The following is a 22,227-nucleotide window of genomic DNA, read 5'->3' on the forward strand; positions in this document are numbered from 1 at the left end:
ATAGCAGATATTCCTCCCCTATTTAAAGTGGCGGTATAGTTTCAAACATTAACCCCTGAGGTGGATGCTCTTGATGTTACAAACCTTGCGGTGTCCTTTCAGAGTGGCAGGCCTGTCGCCCAGTGTATTCAGGAAGATTGGCTGCTCTTGATGGAGTAAGGCTTGAGCTATAGGAATTCGGATCCCAGACTCCTTTTCTCAGACCAGGATAACATGTCTTATGAGCCAGAAATGTCGGGTTACCATCTTCCTTATGCCTTTCCTAAATCTGCCTCTTCTGTTGTTGAGGATGCTAGGATAGTTGATGTCTGCTCAGCGATAGCCCCTATGGTCAGAGTTTCCAGAGAAATTATCCAAGCTCCTCGTTGCCTTTTTGCCCACGACTCAGCATACTTTTACACCTCTGATAACATGAACTAATTCACTCATTAACAAATCCATACACTCACACTCATCCGTTGTCATATCTGATTTTACCGCAAAAACAAAAGTCTCCACGCTGATAAGTTCCTATCTCAAACAAGCAAACCCTGGAGGCTGGAACAAAATGAATCCGTTTATAGAGTGACAAGAATGGGTCGTTTCTGTCCCAGAATGGTACAACGTTGTTTATTAAATGAAATATATAACGTACACGAATCTAAAATATGATGAACATGTTTTATTAGTATATACATCAAAGTCTGAACTGCAAAAGAAATGCATTGATTTTGTTTTGCCACACGAAAGTAAAGGATATCATGATACCAGTTTGCACCGAAAAAAACGGGATTTGTGCGCCATTCTGCCTGCAAATCCCTGTTTAACAAATGGGGATTTGCGGGCAGAATGGTGCACAAATCCCGTTTTTTTTTTAGTGGAAATCATCCATGAATCAGGGCCAAAGTGTGTTAGTACCTTAGTCACAAAGATAATCTACTAAGACTAAGCATATTTCATGTCAAGTCAAAATGTCTCGGTTATATTAAAAATATCTGCCAATGGCATCTCAAATTAATCAGCTGTCCAAAAGAAGACATATTCCTCCCATGCCCTATCAGGCAAGCAGGTCGAAGAAGCATTGCTATGCATTCGATATTAGATCATTACAATTGTTTAAAGTCAGGAGTTTCACAGATATGTATTTATGCCCCTGCAGCTCTTTCCAAACTCTGATGCACCGGCTTTGCTTCCATGACATCGGTTCCGGGTTTGCACCAAGGGAGAATGGTGGCTTTCCACCCTAGAATCTACCTGCTGGAGTCGGTGTGCTTGTGACGGAAGACCTTGCTTTTCCCAACCCAACCTTCAAGGCTATGCAGAAGATGTTCCGCTTCAGGGTCTCCAAGAACCAAGTGCTCTGGCTGCTTGGTGGGCTTTTTCAGTTGTTCAAGAAGGAGGTCTTCCTATGGTCACAGTGGATAATGTTTCTCTAAATCCGTTGGTAATGCAGCTCTCGCCGATCATTGACAATAATGTCTACGGGTTTGCTTGTGGAAGGAGGCGCTATCTCGGTGCTTCAGGTCCCCTTCCTCCTCGCCTATCCGAGGCGTTCAGCTTCTGGTTCCAAATAGCAGTTTAAATGCAGGTAGTTTCAAAGGTTTCTAAAAAATGGATGCAGGAGGAAGCTGTTTCCTCGACGGATTTGGACCATCCACCCAGATTTCCAGCGACGTAGGGCAGCACATCAGCTGTCAGCTGATTGAAGTAAGCCACCTGTTCAAAAATACAAAAGATTGAACAAAATTAGAAACACTTCTTACTGACATAAAAGTTATGCACAATTTAGTTGAATTTGGACATAATAAATACAAGAGGTTTTGGTTGATTCTGACCATTGGCGGCGAATATCGGAGCTGTGTAATTCTGGCTGAACAGATTTGCATTGCCATCGTACCATGGGAAAGTCCCCAAATTACAAAATGTTGCATGGTGGGAGGGGACTGTTGGCAGCTCAATGCCTGCCTACTGCATATTCTTTCTTTCCCTTAAGATACAGCGCACCCTTCAAAGAGCAGACAAACAAAACAGCCTAAATTTACCCATGTTCTAGAATTCACCCGTTTGAAGCGGATTAAAAAAAATATATACTTTAGTTAGTATAGTTATTAAGTGTCAACATGCTGGCACAATGCCACTGTCTTACAAAAATGTATATGAATAGAAACAAATAATATACTCACACTCCATATATAGAGTACAACCCATATAGATACTGAAAGGACGCTGTTTTAAGAAAAGTAATTATCACCTACAGAACCATGTTTTAAAACCTTTCTTAAATGTTCTCAAAGTCTTCAAACAAAATGACTGGCAGTGATTCCACAGACAGGCTTCCTGGAACGTGTAGATCATAAGGTCATAGAACACGGAAGAGCTGAGAAGCATATTTTTGAAGCCTGTGAATTTTGTTGAGAGATTCCTTAGTTAGCCCCAACAATACAGTAATATTAATGGCATTGCAATCCTACAAGAATGAAGGGTACTATCATCTGGAAACGCCATTATCTGCTAATCTGACATAAGAACACTTGATCCAAAGGCTCAGCAATTCTTTCCACTCATTACTGAGTTGGGTGGCGCATCCCGATACCGTAGAAGTGACAGAATCCAATGTTTTCGAGGAAGAAGTGACAGAATATTTTTTTATTTTTCTACCGAAAAAAAAAACATTTGAAATAAAATATATATGGGGTAGGGTAAGGGATATGAATAAAGGTAGGGGAAGGAGGAAGGGTTACGGGGGTCACCCCCCGCAATAAAAAACAAATCGGTCACTTCACTTTCGAAAACATGGATTCGGTCAAATCACCTACATTCTGTGCATCCATCCATTCATCCCATCAGGGCTCTGGATTGGAAACCCCCAAAAAGAGACAGTCTAATGGCTGATGATCTCCTGAACCAGAAATAGTGCGAGCCTTATCCTCATACATATGAAAATGTATGCCAAACCGTGAAGCTGCGTAAGTAAGAAGGGTTATATGAATATTAGACAGAATGAGAACCTATGCTTGAGGAACTTCACATTGATGGCATTAGATGAAGAAACATGGCTCTCAGTTGATCCACTGGGAACTATTTTTCAGAAAGGATGCAAACCATCTAAAACTTTGCTTTACCTACAGTAAGACCTCATGATCTGCAGTATCAAATGTAGCTAACAGATCTTATACGTGTAGTGTAGCTCCTTGGGTGCAGCCTCTTGCCTCTATACGTTTCGCCCATACAATGATAAGGATAGATACTGTTCCATAGTTAGGAGGAAAAATAAATAGGCAAACAATGGAGTTATCGAAAGGAAGGCAGTCCATCCTTTTCTTAATGCTTAGAGACAATAATGTGTGCTAAGGTGGAATAGAAGTGCTCCCTCAAATATCCTTAAATAAAGTGTGCTCAGCAGGATGGAAGACTATCTATACATTAAGGAGTTCCAGCAAAAACGATTACCCATATAGGCTTCACCCAACACATTAATCAACCTACACATACAAAAGGAAGATCCTTGGACTGGCTAGCAGATGCCAACTGCAACCTCTCACTGACTGACATCTCTCCTTGTGCTTGGACTAACCATCACCTTATTACCTTCTCCTTACCTAGATCCTCACCATCTACCACACTACCCACAAAGTTACCTCAAATAATCTCCAGAAATAACCGCATCATCACCATAGAGAACCTCAAACCTCTCCTCGCGCCTATCAGTAAAGCTAATCTACCTACGCAAAATAACAACCCAGCAGACATAGTAGATCTATACAACAATACCTTAGAACTAGCCCTCAACCAGATAGCTCCTCTCAAACAACGAAAAGCCAAACCTATTGCCCATTCCAACAAAAGGTTCTCAGCAGAATTAAAAGCTCTCTGCAATATTAAAAGAACCGCAGAAACTAGCTGGAGAAAAGCCCCCTCTCTCTCCACTAAAGACAAATTCGCTTCAGCTGCCTCCACCTACAAATCCGCCATCTTAAATGCTAAAAAAGAGATCTATAACTTGAGAATACAAAATGCTAAATATGGCACCAAAGAACTTTTCTCTATACTAAGGGAACTTGAATCACCATTGCCTCCTACAGAGGACTGTACTAAAGACAAGGCCTGGTGTAACAATATCCAGCTCGCCCTCGCTAACAAAATTGCCCTCCTATAATCTAAGATAGAAGCTAAAAAAGCTAGCCTTGCCTCCAAGCAGAACCCCAGCAGCAAAATAAACTACACCACCCCTAACTGCCCCTCCTTCCACTTCTCACCAGTCACAGAAGAAGAAGTGTTCAAGATAATCGCCAGTCTTAAACCATTCAATTGCAAAGGTGACATTTGTCCCTCATCTGTCATCAAAGACGGTGATAATGAGCTAGCCCCTCATCGCCTCTCTGATCAACTCCTCTTTCAAAAACTCAGTGGTTCCCAGCAACCTTAAAGAAGCGTGGGTCCTACCCCTGCTCAAAAAACCCATCCTAGATCCCAACATCTCCACAAACTATAGGCCTATCACTACAGTCCCATTTCTTCTCAAAATCTTGGACAGGGTAGCCTATCTCCAAATACAACAACATTTGGAAGACAACAACCTCCTAGGCCTGAGACAATCTGGCTTTAGACCAAGGCACGGGACTGAAACTGCCCTCTTGGATCTAAAAATCCAAATGGATGTATGCTCTGTCTGCTGTATTAAGATTTAACTGTGCTATTCTCTGTACACTATACTCTTGGTATATTCTATGCTTGTATGTAACTCTCAGAGCCTTGACTAATGTATGCTCCTTCTGCTGTATTAAGATGTAACTGTGCTATTCTCTGTACACTATAATCTGTGTATATTCTATGCTTGTATGTAACTCTCAGAGCCTTGACTAATGTATGCTCTGTCTGCTGTATTAAAATGTTCGATATGTAACTCTGTTGTAACGATATGTAACTCTGCTGTGCACATGATTATGCGCCCAGCTACCTGAGGGTTCGGACGCCCTTTATAAATGAACAAACTAAACTAAACTAAACTAAAGGATCTACCTTTTTGAAACCTTTGAGCTATGAAATGTGTGATATTCTGAAAGATCTTTACATGTTTTCTGTGATTCAGGAAGACCTGAAATCCCTTCCCAGAGGTGGGCCTCATGAAGAGGGGAAAACGAAACCCCCAAAGTGAACAAGAAGTGTAAACAGTGCTTTGCATCTGTTAATAAACTTCTGTAGCTATACCACACGACCAGGAGCTTTATCGTTCTGATAGTAGTATGACATCTTGCGTGTGTGCTTCATAGGAGATTTCACTGCATGTTGTACAATTAATGCCCACAGAGGAGACTTCCTGCCAAATTGTCCTTACAAGAAGATTATTTAGGTCACACTGAAAAAGTGAAATTGGCCTTTCGTGTGGAAAGTCCTGCATGATTTTTTAAAGTGAATATTGCAAAATGATTTGCAGTATTTCCCAACAATAGTGTCCCACCTTGGTGAACAAAGATATTTTTGGTAATCAGACGGCTTCTTATCTTGGAAAACCGTGTATTCTCTTTTATTACAAAACGAACAGCATTCCTTTTATTTTGAATTATGAGCTGCCTTGGCTGTGGTCTTAAGAGTTGCTGTATTTTTCTGACATGCAATTCCCAAGGAAACATGCATCCTCTGTGGTTGGTTAATTTGGCCTCCTTTCTTGCGCAGTTCCTTAATCACAGTGTAATCAAATAGGTATTGCTTCCATGACTTTTGCCACATGCCATGTAAATCTCTCAGATTTGTATTCATTTCTTCTCTGGTCTCATGCACTGGTGGTGTCAATTCGCCAAATCAAAGACAGCAAAGGTGATACCATATGCCGCAAGATGAGGAATAGTTATGAGCTGTCCCCTTCTGCAGCAGCGAATGTTACCCGCAGGAACACGGTAGATCACCTTCAAAGTCAGGACAAGCGAAAAGTTTGTGTGCACATGTGTGGTGGAGGTTCTTCTTCCCTTTGATACCCACACAGGAATTGTCTTTTGTGCCTACTCGTTCCAAAACCTTTTCATTATCGGAAGATGAGTCTTCTTTGATTTCCTTCATGATGAATACATAAATCTGAAAATATATTCACGGGTTCCTAGCGAGAAATGTGTGCCCCACAACTGTTTTGTCCCGTATATGGTGCATTGAAGGATTATAACTAATTTAGAGAGACCAGAGGCAATATTTTCTACGACCACTGGTGAACAGCCCTCTACAAAAAACACTTGTTTGACAATACACAATGTTCACTCGGTCACTTGCTTCCCCAACTCCATGTGTGGTTGTACCTTAATACATGAGATTAGTAACCATTAAATTACTACACCAAATCGTATCAAAAAATAGTTATTTTTAGCATATCAACAGTAAAAAACTTTTTTTCTTGTTTCACATCTCCAATTTTTAGAGAGAGTGTAAATAGTTTGACAAACAACTATATGAACACCATACATTATTGAATCATTGCTGTGCACATTCAATATCATGTAGTATTCAATCATTTAATACTTTTTGGAATTCATCTCTTGATCTGGATCTGTAAATTGCTCTCCTCTCTCATAGAGAAGTACATCCCAGTCCGTAAAACATTTCACTTTGTAATCATACAACCCATGCTTACTTTCATACCACATTCATACCATACCCATTGAAGGATTATGACATCCCTGCTGGGGGTTAGAAGGAGGAAATCAAAACTAGCACATATCATAAGGCAAGGAGAATTGGCCTGGATAAGCTACTTGCACCAGACCTGCAGCAGCTGGCGTAAATATTATTGCATTCTTTGTGATTCTGCAGTGTATCAGAAAGTGAATGCATGCTCCCTTTTGTGAACATGTGACCAACCCCAAAGAATTCACAGTGTACCTTTTTTTTTTTACAGCTGCCAATATTGACATTTGTCAATTACTACTATGCTCAAAATGTTGGTTCCATCTTAAAATCATTGGCGTAGTTACTGCTGCCTTTACCTTGACATACTGCAGCCTGCTACACTGCTAGAAAAAGTCAGGGAACACACTGCTGCAGTAAAACGAGTAAGCATTATTGTACCACAGTGTCTGTGCTGCGTTTAATGTCTTATATGCCCTTCTGACTCTTGCTGACGATCGTTGGAGCCAATTATGGGGCAACTGTTTCCACAGACTCACTCTTTGGTTAATAGAGCGATTGGCTACTGGGAATCAAAATGACTGCGATCTACTTGGCCCCTGCTTGTAGCCTACACGAATCTGGTTAGCTTGCCACAATGAGCTATGTTTGACTCCCCAGGACAACTAGTGCCATACAAACATACCTACTGTAATGTTTACTCTGTACTCGGGAATGTGTATAAAGGAGCACTAGCACTTGGCTGGAAGACCTTTAACGCCTAATGGATCATATATTGTGATTAAACCTTCTAGTTACGTCATGTGGAGGTTTTGCTATCTGTTAGCCCCTGGTTTCCCAGCGTTGGCTCCTGTTCACTGGGTGTGGCCAGAAACCTGGGAAAACCCTTTTCTCCTGGTTCTCGAATCTTTAAGACCCGGGGGTTACATATATTGCACATTCTCGTCTTGGTTTCTGCCAATGATAATGATGTGTTATTTATATAATAATAATTATTTCGCATTTATATAGCGTTACCAACCCTCAGGTATCTGAACGCTGCTTATTATTACCCACAGTGTGTGGTGCCCATTTATCGACCTCAGAAGGATGAAAGGCTGAGTTTGGCCCTGCCGGGATTCGAACCTGAGTCAGCAGGCTCTGCACAGATGTCAAAGTGAGCGCCCTACTCGCTGTGCCTTAATCCAAAGCACTTTAAAGAGCACATATTTACATACAATATCACCGAACCGAAATTGGTACTCATTTATCGACCTCGGAAGGATGAAAGGCTGAGTTGGCCTTGCCAGGATTTGAACCTGCAGATCACGCTCAGATCGCAGCAGCGAGCGCTCAACCCGCTGACTGTTTTATTGCATTTTATTTATTTGTATGTGCCAGAGGACAAAAAAAACTCTCAGGGCTCGAGATAAGATTTGGAACTGGGATGTTTTACTCCCTGTTGCTTCAAGTAAAAAGGAAATTCCTATTCCTAAAAGGAGTATTTTTAGGCAAGTAACAGCTATCTTTTTGAAGTGCATGCGTCTTTGAAAATACTAAGTACTGATTTATGCACGTTAGAAGAATTAGAAGAAGCATTTTACCTTAAAGTTCCTCTTCAGATCAGTGCATCAATTCAAGGAGATCTTTTCCCTTCCCCAAGGGGAGATGGGTTCCATCTTTGTTGGGTATGTGGGAGCTGAGATGTATGACAATCCTAACCCCCTTTTGTCATGACTGGTTTGGTTTATGACTCCAACTTTCCCCAGTCCTCCAGGAAGACAGCAGAGGAGCGAGTGGACCAACCCCCTGGAGGAACATAACCAATCTGTAGGCCATTGGATGAAGCCTGCAGAGTTCGAGTGAACAGGTGGTGGTGTGGCCAGGCAGAGAGGGAGCACGGCAGACTATGCATATCAACCAGTGGTCTACGCTGCAGGGAGGAAACAACGCATACTGGACAAGTAGCCAGAAGGATCTGGTCTGGAAAAGCATAAGCAAACGAGGAACCTCAAAGCGGCGAGCCACAGGCACGAGTGGAAGCTGCAGTCTCACCCTTGTGTGAAACGAGCTGGAGACGAGACGCAGCAGCCGATGCAGAACCCAGTTGGCAACTTGTGTAAGCCACACCACGTCGGACAGCCACAACAGCCTTCCCAAGGAACCCTGCATGGTATAAGGTACACAGTGGCTCCAGAGAACAGAGAGGTGGGTGGTAAAGCGAGGACCCCAGAGTGGGGAGAGCACAGAGAAACCCCAAGGTGTGGAAAGCACTGAGAAGCCCCAGAGTGGGGGGAGCGAAACAAACCGATTCGGGGTGTGTGGAGGGGCAGCAGATAGAGAAACCAAACCGTGGCATTGAAGGGAAGAAATAAACCAGCCCCATAATGGAGGGAGTTGGAAGAGAAGGAGGCGAGCCTGAGAGTGGGGGAAAGAGGAATGAACCTCAGAGTGGGAAACAAGAAGAAGCAAAGGTCCAGAGTGGGGGAGGAAGAGACTCGGAGGAATGAAGCATGAGGAAACAAGAAATACAACAGTCCCCTCACCCCCAAGACTGTGAGAACTTTTTGGCAAGGAAGAGAGAAACCCGGATGGAGCCTGGGACGGTATTTCAGCAGTGCCTGGACTGTGCAACTCGGAACTTTGAACCTAGGGAAGAGTCTATGACAGAGGCGTTGCTAGGGGGGGGAGATTTAGGGGGCTATAACCCCGGGTCTTTTTGGTTGCAGCCCCAGATAGAATCTCATGGTCTACAACCAAACGGCTAGCTAGCCCCGAGTCCCGACAGTCCCGACATTAGCGTATCCCCAGATCTTTTCCAGACCTAGCAACACCCCTGGTCTATGATAACGAGTCAAAAAGTGGTGTTGGTTGGAAACCGCCCTCCCCTCCCTTTGAGTGGGAAATTCCCCCAAATCTGCCTTAGTGGGTTTGTGCTTTTCCTTTCTAGAGATGGGGAATGAAAGTAGGTTAGTACTGGATTTCCGGACAGAAGACTGCATTTTTGTGGAGACATCCTGATAAACACCCTTTTATTCTCTTAAGAAAAAAAAACCTCAAAAATGTGTCCGTCTCCTGATTCGAACCTACTACCTTACGGCTGTTTCCTTGGCACCAGTGATTTAGGTGTATATACCTGGAGCTATGCGAGTAGAAGCAAGAGGTGTAGACTGGTTTGTGTCTGTTTCCTATCTTTGGTTGGGGGCATTTGCCTGATTTTAGAGGGTAATAGTGGCTGGTGCACCTCTTGCCTGTAACAGAGAATCTTCCTCTCTGCTAAATACAGAGTGTCTGCAGAGAGGCCACATGATTCCCTCCGTGTCTGTGCCTATTGCATCTCCCTGTACTCTCGAAGCTCTAGCTCCTTCACTTCTGTGACAGCAATGTGTTCCTGAGCTGGGTTCATTTCCCAGCCCCCTTCCTTTGTCATGTTTGGTACATAGTGTGCAAAAGAGGGCAATAAGAGCTCAATGAGTTCTGTGAGCTTCAGGTCGCCACTTGGAATCCTGATGGATTGGGCCTCCACATCTTCTACGCTCATTTTAGAAGTACTCTTAAGGTGGATGTCGCTGGCTAGTCCCAAGTAGCCGAGCTGTTGAGCTCTTAAACCTCTATTAAAGAGCTCGGAGCACAATATAACCACGATTGCAGTGACATATAGATTCCTAGGCGGAGCGATTGTATAAAAGGAAACTGCTAGTTTTCAAGTGTATTTTTTAGACCAGAATGAGATCATACCATGGGTCTTGTACAGGGAGTTGGTTGGAGAGTTGCTCAAGTATTCTGGAGATTATGTGGCAGGAATACCATGCACGGGCAGGGACGGACTGGCAGGGGGAGCAAAGGGGCAAATGCCCGCCAGGCTGGCTGGGTTGTTGTCTCATAGGCCAGGGTGTTGCTAGGTCTGGAAAAGACCCGGGGCTAAGCTAATGTCGGAACTGTCGGGACTGGGGCCTAGCTAGCCTTTTGGTTGTAGCTCCTGAGATTCTATCCGGGTCTACAACCAAAAGACCAGGGGCTATAGCCCCCTTACCCCCCCACCCCCTAGCAACGCCTCTGAGATCCAAAATGCAAAAACAAATATAAAAAAAGAGGCCCTCCGTCAGAATCAAGCCAGCCACAAAGGAAGAGAGTGCTGCAAAGCCTGCTCAGGTTCCTTGTAAACTGAGCGAGGCATTCGTCTGGATTTCTGCAATGCTGTAGATGTGCCAGGGTGGCCCCTAGACGCGGGCATCCACAGTGATTTGGAAAGGAGTATCGGCTGCAGGGGCATGTTCACATCGCTCAATGGCAATAGTGGCAATGTATGCATTTAAATCACCTACTCTGTGACCCTAAATGATAATCTTAGCACCACTGCTCCCCAAACACCATTGGTCTGCTACACTCCACAGCATCTTATCAAGACTGCTACTTGCCAGGGAAGGAAGGGCCCATATCCTATTAGGGTTTGTCTTTAGTTTGATTATGTACAAATGCTTACACTATGCTCTGGTGAATTTCTTGATCACCAGTGTGTTCATTCAAAAAGTATGTAAGAGCACCCATGGATGTTACTCAGGTTGTGGTTATATAAATGGCTGCTGGACATTTTGTAGTACTTACATTTGGACACCGTTGAAAAACACACATAGAAACATGCAATATTCAGGTATTAATTATTAGAAGACTACAAACTAAGGGGGCCATCCAGAGTTTGGAGATTTTCTTTTAATAGCGCTGCAGAGAGTTACCAGCTCTGCCAGTGGTCTTTCTGAAAATCCTCCCGACCCAATGTTTACCACCAGCATAGGTGGTGTTTCTGCAATACCTCCAATGCCTTTTCACAAATACCAACCAAAAAGGTAATTTGTAAACATTTCTTTCAGTCTTTTTCAGCATCAATGTGAAGAGAGAAATGGATTGTGTGCAGTAGTGGCTCATATCACTACTGTTGATTTTCTATATGCACAAAAGGGTCAATTCTGGCCCCTTTATACATTACATGGGAAAGATGGTGAGAGGAGGCAATCAGAGATGAGCACCTTTTTACCCTTTCAGCATATCCCTTTTAATAAACGTTGCTCACTCTATGAAGGCACATGTGTGTGTGCTCTGTACAGCAAAAACACAGATTTACAAACATCGGGGGCCAGTTTGGATTGTTTGCATCCACCTTCAAGGTGGAGGTAGAAATAGGGGCATTTTCTGCAAAAGGTCTGCCTAAAATACCACCACCGGTATTCCCATGGAATACCACCAAAGGTATTCGTTCAAACCATGAATTGAATGGATGGTAAAATCAATGGTATTTGCCCAATACTGACAATTTTACTGTTACCACCCAACTCTGAATGACCCTCTCAAAATGTGATTGTATTTCATTTTCCTGTCCAGAACACCTTTCTCTTATGTGATCAACAAAAGACAAATCGACACCAGATTTAAATATATGGATACAAAGTCACATGAACACAGATACCACCTTCCGCCTATACTTTGCAGTGTCGCAAATACACTTAAACACATTCACCCAGTTACAGAAAACTGAAACACCTGCACACTCCACCTTATTTGAAAACGCACATACATATAATACACCGCTTTTGCTCCCTCTGAATCTCAAGGTCCACAGCGTATTCCCCTTGCAGTTCTCTCTGCTTCTGTGAGTTGAATTATGGAGCTGACCGTCCAGGGAAGTGCAATTTAGGAGCACAAACAAAGCCACATGCTCTTGCTGTCTTTCACTCTGCATTGTTCAAGTGCAGTCCTCATAGCCACAATTACCAGCAAGACCCAGACCATGGCTTCTTGCCGTGCCTGGCTCAGGCTGACTGGAAAATCAAGGTGGTCTACTGTCTAACTGTAAGCCAGAGCAACAGAAGGTGATGAGGGGCAAGGAATGAGCTTGGTGCGAAGGGCAATTAAAGGGTGTGAGAGGCAAGGAATTGGTGACTGAGCAATGTGGGCAAGGGAAGTAGGTGCGTGCAAAGTAATGAAAGGGGACTGAGGTAATAGTTAACGGATGGAACAAAAGGGGAAAAGGTCTGAAAGTTCATTGTAGGAAACAGTGGCTTTGAAATGTGGTGTAAGGGAAGGACACCACAGGATGAGGGGTAAGCATACGGAAAATGAGACAGAGGTACACATCTGCAACTGTAGGAAAGCAGGTTGACTGTTGCTGAGATCTATGTCTGACCTGATTGCCAATGCCCACGATTCTGGGACTGGCTTGACCCCCTTTCTTTTTGTAATGCACGCTTTCTTAGTGAACATATGTTTCAATTACTACTTCGCTTTTATTTTTTTCAGGTTGCTTTATCATGTAACTTGGTGCTTTTAAAGTACACGCAATTGTACAGACTGAGATCATAATTATAGTAGGTTTTCACTATATCTAGTGTATTTCCCTCAGCATACAGACAATTAATAGGCTTGTCCCTTATAGATATATTAGTGCTTTATTTATTGAACAGTATACCAGGTTAGCCCTTGAATATCAACTTTGCACAAAGCATTGTGTTGTTTCTAATATTGAAGATGGAATGGGAGAAGATGAAGTCTCTCCTGCCTTCTGAATTAGAACCTGTGGAACCTGGAAGACAGGGATCAAATCCCCACCTTCCGCACTTCATATATTATGTGATCCTGAGCAAATCACTTTTCATCACTGTGCCTTATTTCCCTTAACTATCTGAAGAGCAAAAAGCCTCAATCATATGGGTTTATAACTCTATTGCGTTACTCTATAAATAATTCCCATTTTAACAATATATGTTAAGCATTCTGGTGAGGAGGCAGGAGGAAAAGTGAGGGTCTTATGTTTTGGGGGTGGGAACACAGGGTGCAGGTATGGGTTTTGTGTTGTGGGCTGGGAAGCAGGAAGTCAGTTATGGGTCTTTTATTTATTTATTTTGTTTATTATTATTATTATTATTATTTATTTTATGTGTTTGTTTATTACACGCCAAAGCCTGCAGGCATCAGGGCGCTCATCTACACATGGAGATTTCAGTGAAACAAGACAGGACCTATAATCCAATGCCAGTTATAACTCAATATTCAAATAGAAGGGTTTTCAGGCGTTTCCTGAAAATCAATAACCTTTTTTCCCAGCGAAGGTCCACAGGTAGAGGGTTCACAAGCTTGAGCCGCTTGCACAGGGAAAGACCGTCTGTTACCCCTTGTTCTTTTAAGCCTGGGGTTGACTAGGCGTTGAGTGGTACTAGAGCGTAAGGGTCTACTTGGTGCATATTGAACCAACCTCTGTTTTAGGTACAGAGGTGCTTTGCCATAAAGGCATTTGTGGGTCAGTGTAATTACCTTGAAACACACTCTAACAGCCACTGGCAGCCAGTGGAGTTCTTTCCTTGCACCTACTATATACTCTCTTCTTGGGGTTTTACTAACAATCCTGATGGCCTCGTTTTGTATCACTCGGAGCTTTTAGATGCGTTATTTTCTAGCGCCGCTGAGTAATGCATTGCAATAATTTAAGCTTGTCATAATAATAGCCCTAACAAGCTTTCGCAATTCCTATGTGTTACCAGGGTTTTTCTGTCTTAGTACTCTCAGGTGGAAGTGAGATTTCTTTACGGCTCCATCCACATGTGCATCTACACCAAGGGAGGCTTCCAAGAAGACACCTAGAGTGTTGACTTTATTCGGCACAGGAATACAGCAGCATTCCATCTCAAAGGGACACATCATGAGTTGGGCCGAGCAGTAAAATGCGGCGGTAATGCTATTACCGCTGCATTTACCGTTCCGCCCAGTCATGAGTTTGGCCCTGCTAGGATGCATTCAATGAATGCGCTGGTGGAAAGGGCATTTTCGGCTCTATCAGCAGCGGCGCAGTTTGCACCGGCGCTAATTGCGCCCCCAGCCCCATTGAGTCCAATGAACCCAATGGGGAATGGGGATTTACCGCCTAACCACTACTCATGATCTGGTGCAAATTGCGGCGGACTGCGTAGTGGTAAGGCAAATTGCGTTGGGCAGTATCCTGGCACAATTAGCGCCGGGATACCACCCAACTCATGATAGACCTGAAAGTCTCTATACTCAATTCCCAATTTAGCCCTGGCTTGCCTAGATCCATAAATCATAACTTCTGTTTTGGCGCAATTCAAGCACAGCCAGCTTGTTGTCATCCATCTCTTAATGGATCTGTAACTATTAGTCAGTTGTTCTGCGTCTTTCATGTAGTTCCCACTCAACTTTATCAACTGTTGGATGTCATCTGGATAGTTGATAAACTGTTTCCCCATGTGTACCAGCTGGTCACAAAGGGGTCTGATGTAAACATTAAACAGGGCTGGGGACAAACATGCACCCTGCGGAACCCGTTAGTGTATTTGTGCCGATTCCAAAGTGGCATTACCCCAGCACACTCTGGACCTTCTATTACTCAAGAATGTGCTCATCCAGCCTGTGATTGCCAATGTTTTTAGCAGGTGTTCGTGGTCTAATAAATCGAAAGCTGCTTGATGCCAAGCATCTGTGTTTGAAGGTCTAAGAGGGCACATTCATTCCTGTGGTTACCTCGGGAGCCTGATTGTCTAGGTTGAACAATACCAGAGGCTCCTGGATATTCTTGTAACTGTGAGGCAGCGATTGTGTGCACAAACTTTAAAATAAAGGGAGTGCTGGTAATAGGCCTCAGGTTAAATGTATCTTTAGAATTTAGGGCAGTTCTTTTTTTATCAATGGGGTTACCGCGACTTCCTTGATAGCGGTGCCATGCCAGCTCATGTTTGCCTCTGAGAGCTATAAGGAACGTATGGTGGCAATAGTAAGACAGACACAAGTGACCACAGTTCCAGGGTGTTTATTGAACTTTCGCAAGCAGTGTGCGATAAACGCCTATCTAAACCTAAATCTACATATGGGAGCAAGCAACGACCAACAAATAATAATAACGCAGTCCTAGTGTAGTCTTGTCAAATAAAAATGGACTATACAAAAAAACTATTGCGAATCCTTATCACTAATTTACAAATAATGTGGGGTAATTTTTGTGAAAAAGAAAGAAGTGTTCACAAAATTATGTGTCAGGATGCTCGGGCCATGTGGCTCCCTTCCATACGTTTTGAGCACGGGCAAGGCGTGTCACTCCAGCAAAGCACACACTCTGGCTTCTGTGGCATGAGGATACAGTTCAATTTCCACAGTTCAAGACCTTCTGTGTCAAGGCCTCTTTACTTCTTGCAAGTCTCTTCACTCAGAGGGCCTGCTGCACAAAACAATAAGTAAACGTTCTTTCCCCTTCAGTATTTCGCACGCACACAATTAGGGTGTTCAACCTGGATCCTTTTTAACTCAAAAGTTCCAGGTTGGATCCCCCTCTTCTGGGCTTAGATCTCTTCCACATAAATGTCAGAGAATTCTTTCTCGGGTGACTCACGGTTCACCACGGATTCCCCTCAGCCGGGCTCAGATCCTGCTCAATTAGTCTCCCTCAGCCAGGCTCGGACCAACTGCAGTGTACTTTAAACTATCGAAGACTTTCAGGGTTTAGCTTGACCCGTTACATGACCACTTCGATCTCAATTTCCTTTTCTCCCATTCAGCATCAGTTGGATACCTAACATAGACCTTCAAATGAGTGCCCACGTGGCACCGGATCACTCTGTATATGGTATCTTTGCTTGATCTCTCACAGTCCCATTACTCTTGTTTGTTTCCAATTATATTTGCATCGCTCATCGTAAACGCCTCACACACTGTTCTTTTTATACAAAGTTGCTGCTTGCAACCTTGGTTCGAAACACAAGCTGGTTTGGTATCATTCTCTCTGACTCAACGGCTGTGCTGTATTTTCTTACGCAGCTTTGTTGTAGGAGCCAAGGACAGTACCACAGCGGCAATTGCGCATTCCCGCCTGGGTAATCGATACAGGAGAGCCCGGGGTACCTCCGACACACTGTACAGGTTTGATCAGCCTTCATTCCTGGACTTCGGTTTCTTAAGTTCCAAGGTTCACGAAAGTAACTGTCTTTGTAGTTTAAGGGTACACCCTCCTTGCCACCCTCTCTGGTCTTGCCGTCTTTCTCCTTGTATAAAAATGCAATCTTGGAACTGCTGTCTCCTCGTGTGTTTTATCCATGTGAGGAAGTGTGATGGAAGTCAGGTGTCTGAAATGATTTGTAATTGCCTGACCATGGTGCTGGGACATGTCAGGTATACAGCTCTGGTGTTAGTCCATTGTTGCTCACGGTGGGCTGTCCGTGAGAAAGTGTTTCTTTCGAGAAAGGGCGCTGGGGAGTTGAGTTTCTAGGTATCCTACCTGGTAGGATGGGGAAAATGTGTTGTAAGGAAGGGGATACCGCGTCTCACCCTTCGGAGTCCCACTTCTACTCCCCGAAGATCCCTCATCCAGGTGAACCTCCCGCACTGGTCCACCCCCAGGAACTGGATCCAAAAGCGATGGCCGTGTGTTGGCCACCTGGATGACAGATCCCCGAGCCTTCAGGTTTCTCACAGAGCAAACCCAAACCACCTCGTTCAGCAATGGCTCTGCTATGCCAATGAATTCTTTAGCTTTGCCACCTCTTTACGTTGTACTAAAACTAAAGATGGGATGTGAGGAAATGTAGCATGCAGTCAAATTACAAACTGTAAGACATTGAAAACTGTGGTCAGATCTCAGCTTTTCCATTTTACCAATTATGTTATCCTGGTAAAATAATGTTACTATGTTTGGTAAGTGGGAGAATTACAAGGGGTGCAGGTCACTAAGAAACCACAAACATAACTACAAATATGTTGCATAAACGGAAAGTAATGCCAATAATGGCGACTATATTTATTTGAGAATGTGGAGGAAGCGGGAGGTTGGTATTGTTTTTACTGGAAGTTGGGGCCACTGCATTGTGGGCTTGGCCATTGCACTATAGGTATAGGCTATAGAAGTAAACTTGCCCCCAGGCCAAATGTTGCCAGTCCTCCCCTGTGCATGGGTGTCTGAGTAAAGACATCATTCATTCCAACCTGTTTGAGGCAGGTTTATGATTGTGGTAAAGGCGGTGCACTTTATGTTCCAGAACAGGCAGAGAATCCAGGTGACTTCCCGGACCTGGTTGAAGACCCAGGAAAAATGTGAAACATGCTAGAGAAAAAAGGATATTTCTCTGGGGTTTTTAAGAGGGAAATTAAATATTCAAAAACATCTCTTACACAATGTTTTATTTTAGAATTACTAAATGGTTGAGACAAACTATTTATTGCTAGCCTTTACTCCCCAAAATGTTCTCCAATGACCATGTAACACTATAGCACATCTATTTGTTGATCACCCACTTCAAACATGTAGTCCCTTTTATGTTTTTCTTATTGTTTTCAGAGAGGAGGTGGCCCTTTTTCTTAAATTTTCACATGGTGAGCAAGCGGCTCAGTTGAGACAGGCAGATCAGAGTTAAAAACCGGCGTGGATTTTGTGACTCCAATAGTTTCTAGGAAAATGACACGAACAGAAATGTGCATGCAAGGAAACCAATGTTCTACGGAGAAAGTTCACTGCATGTGTCTGTATATATTTGAGGTTTTTTTTTAACTCCTTAAGTGCTAAGGACATGTATGTTAGTTCAGATTTCCCATAAGAAATCATTGTAGGCTCCGCTCACACCCACATTTAAGTTTAGATGAGGTAAACCTATTTTGTTGATAAATTGCTCTGTGTAAAATGTAAATCTGGTATAGCATCAAAGAAAAAAAATGGGATTGGCTTTAAATACTGGCAGATCTCACCCCCTGTTTTATTATTCTAAGCATGATAAAATGTGCAAAATTACACCATTCTACATCAAACTCCAAACCTGCATACCGAACGGCAAGGCAATACTATGCGCCACCGAGAAAAGAAACTGGAAGAGTCTAGACCTGGAATCCTTAACAGATCTGCTAGAATCACCGCAACCAAACACTACGGAATGGAACAAGCTGACCCCAGACTCAGTGGAAAACATACCCAGCGCCAGGATCACTGAGCCCTTAGATTAGCACCAGCAACACCTTTCAAAGCCACACCAAACAAACTCGCCGCAAAATGGTACACGGAAGAGCTGCAAGACCTAAAATAAACAACAACCTTAACATGCAAAATATATGGAGAAAACCATACAACTGACCAGACAAAATAAAATACCAAAGGCAACTCAGACTATACAAATCAACAGTACTCAAACAAAAAAAACTACTTTACAAGGATTGAATCAGCAACCAACTCACAAAAAACTCTTCATAATCATCAAAGAAATAAAAAAACCTTCATCCTGCAACAAATACGTCATCCCAATGCAAGCACTATGTAACAACATCACAAACAACTTGAGATCAAACATGTAAACAATCTAGCAGACCATCAACCCAAACCATGCTAATACAAATACAACCACTGAAGCACAGATAACAGGCGAATCACTGACTACAGCACGACTCACCTCGACACCAATCTCGCAGGATCTCCAAGTGACCCCGGCCTATCGGACATCTACAAAGAAATCATCAACCACAAAAACCCAAGCATCACATTTACGACACCTAATGAACCTGTCACTAAACACAGGAATAGTACTAAACTCCTTCAAATCACCATACATCAAACCACTGTGCAGAAGATCCAAGCAACTACAGACCTATATCCAACGTGCCCTACATGGCAAAGATCCTCGAGAACCATGTATACAAAACCCTACTTAAATATGTGTAAACAAACGGAATACTCGACCACTCACAAGTTGGCTTCAGACCAATGAAAGGAATGGAATTTGCAATCCTATCCATATGGGACGACCTTAAATTAAATGCAGACAATGGCACCCATTCCGCCCTCATACTACTGGACATCGCTGTGGTATTCAACACAATTAGCTATATAGCTCTAATAAAAAGGCTGATGGAATGCAGCATAAAAGTATCAGCCCTAAGGTGGCTTACCTCCTTCCTCACAAATCCAACTGAAAGAACCTACCTACCACCTTTATCCTCAAACACTAAAATCATCTCCTGCAGAGTTCGACAAGGATCCAGCCTCTCCCCCTACTCTGCAACGTCTACATGTGCGCCTTGATGAAAATCATTTGAACCCACAGACTGACCACCCACAAATACGCAGACGACACACAACTGATTGTGAAGATAACCACGATCCAAGAACCAAATAACAACCTCAACAATTGTCTCACAGTCACCTACAACTGAATGACAATGAACAACCTCAAATTGAACCCGAGCAAAATGGAAATAATGGTCACACCATAGAAAGGCAACGCAATAAACCCACAAATGGACTGGCCGCCATGCATGGGAACCCAACCATAAACTTAAAAATGTGGTAAATAACCTAGGAATACTCATGGACAACAAACTATCCCTGGAACCGCAAGTCAACTATATCACAAAAGTGTTTCTATCTCCTGAGACTCCTCAGAGGGTTGCTCCCATGCCTCGCCTTTCCACACATAGCCCTTACTATCATATCCTTGATATTAACAACAATCGACTACACAAACAGTCTCTACCAAGGAATTCCTGAAAGACTCACTAAAAAACGTCAAGGCGTTCAGAAGACTGCAGCTAGGACGCTACTAAGACTAAACAGAAGAGACTGCATCACTCCAGCTCTGAGAAGTTTACATTGGCTACCAGTAAATAAACACATTAAATTCAATGTCCTCTGCATTGCCCATGAATCTCTACACAGACAAGGAGCAGAATTTCTCCAGGCCAAGATCACCCACTACCAACCAAGAAGAGACCTAAGATAAAGGGACGACCTACAAATCGATACAAAACAACACGAAAAGAGTATGTTTTGAGGAACAGCATTCAAACACATAATTGCTAACCTATGGAACACAATGCCCAAGGAAATTAGAACCACAGAAGACTACCTCACCTTCAGGAAATGACAAAAAACCTGTTTATTCAACTGCTAATGTCAGGCACAAAGGGACAACGGCAGCAAAAGCAAAGAGGACTGAAGAATATGCACTAGGGGACAAAGTCACAGATAAAGGACAGCAGCAGAGACATGAAGGAGGACCAAAAATACCCGACCGCCAAACCCTCCCTCCTCCCCCCTCACCAGCCATGCGTCACTGCAAGAAAGATGGGCAAAGAGTAGCCTGCCTCACATTAGATCAATTTGGGGAAAGAGACCCCACGTGCATCATTTATGCCTTCAGGAAAGACCAGCCATTTAACACATTAAATTGAAGCATATAGACTATCTATCAGGCGTCACCCTAGATGAGGGTAGCTCAGTCACACATAACGTCATGAAAGTTTTGGAAACCAGCCAAGGGTCTGTTTAGTAGTCAATCCCACAACTAGTCAAAGCACAATTATTCCAAATAATTCCTGCTGAGTAACTAGAAACTTTTTAGGGACAACCAATCGATTGCACAGAGAGGAACCAGTGGGGGAAGTTAGGTGGTGGGGACGGCCAACAGACCACAACCAGGAGTGTTGGAAGGTACCACTGAGGGGCAACTGGATCTGCGCTGAAGACATACCTTTGAGGTACTGTCAAGATTAACCAATGTACTAAACAATCATCCCTACTCCTGCTCCTCCAACATAATCCACGCCACTATACATGACGATGGGCCAGCCATATTGTACATACACACACCTAGCATTAATTAACCCTCACACTCAAAAAGAATTCAGAGACTTTGGACCTAACCTCAGAAGGAACATACCAGTGAACATAATCTGAAATTGCACAACCGCACCACACACAAACGCACACCAACATAACGCCATCAAACATCTAACAAACAACCGCAACACTGGACACCCCTTACAGATACAACAAACCTGTGCGCTAGATTTTACTGCCATCCTAACTACATACGACTCACACACCCAGCATAAACACTTGAACACATCACTAGGCACTGAGCTTTACCCTTATCGTTACAGCAAGCTGGGCCACACAACCCACACGCAAGATAATGCACACAGACACCAGTTCCTCCTGTTTCTGAACCTATCCAATCATCCTATCCTCACCAACACACCCGCCCTCTTTTCTTGCAGAGCCATGTGAGCACCTAGAGACTGCCCCTGGGTGGTAGCAGTGCGCAGTATACATCCACATAACATTTGATTCCAATGACATCAAAAGAAATGGCATAACTTCATCTTGAAACCCCAATGAAAGCAAAATCCGATGGCATACTTTCAAAACTAAGTGTAACTTTTGTTAGCTCACTGGATTTGCAGAGCAGTCTGGAGTATTTATTCATTGAGTAATTATTGAGTACAGCAGACATAGAATGTTTTCCAAATGAGAACTAGTGAGGAATCAAAGGGCCCAGGGACCCTGTGCAATCGCAAGCATGAGTGTGAGCCAAAGGTGAAAGAGAAGGAACATAGTGAAGGGGTGTATTTTCACAGGTACATGGACCAGGGACAATACAAGACGGACTTGCATTAATAGTGGGAGGGGAAGGGGGATAAGTGCTGAGTGGGGTAAGTGGAGAGGGTAAGTGCAATGTATTAGGAGCAGGCATAGGGTTTATTTAGAGACTGGGACAGATACAATGGAGGATGAGGTGTGTGAGGGAAGTTGGATGCAGATAGGGTAAGAGTGTGAGAGAGTTCCAGGGAGAGGAGATGGGATTTCAGTTTGGAATTGTAGGTAGCATGAGTGAGGGCTTTAAAAATATCTGG

The 22,227-nt window shown here is 43.4% G+C and overlaps 1 protein-coding gene across 2 annotated transcripts in view; it reads right to left on the minus strand.

Annotated features, from left to right (window-relative positions):
• Positions 1 to 641: 641 nt before the first annotated feature.
• Positions 642 to 22,227, minus strand: part of ACOT12 (acyl-CoA thioesterase 12) — an 816,096-nt gene continuing 794,510 nt past the window's right edge. For both annotated transcript variants that reach the window (XM_069627558.1, XM_069627559.1), the window contains one exon: positions 642 to 1,695. In XM_069627558.1, the coding sequence (XP_069483659.1) occupies positions 1,558 to 1,695 (138 nt within the window). In that variant the 3' untranslated portion in view covers positions 642 to 1,557. The remainder of the gene's footprint in view (positions 1,696 to 22,227) is intronic.

The sequence above is a fragment of the Ambystoma mexicanum genome, chromosome 6p (assembly GCF_040938575.1).
Source record: "Ambystoma mexicanum isolate Mex_15411 chromosome 6p, UKY_AmexF1_1, whole genome shotgun sequence".
Taxonomy (NCBI): Eukaryota; Metazoa; Chordata; class Amphibia; order Caudata; family Ambystomatidae; genus Ambystoma; species Ambystoma mexicanum.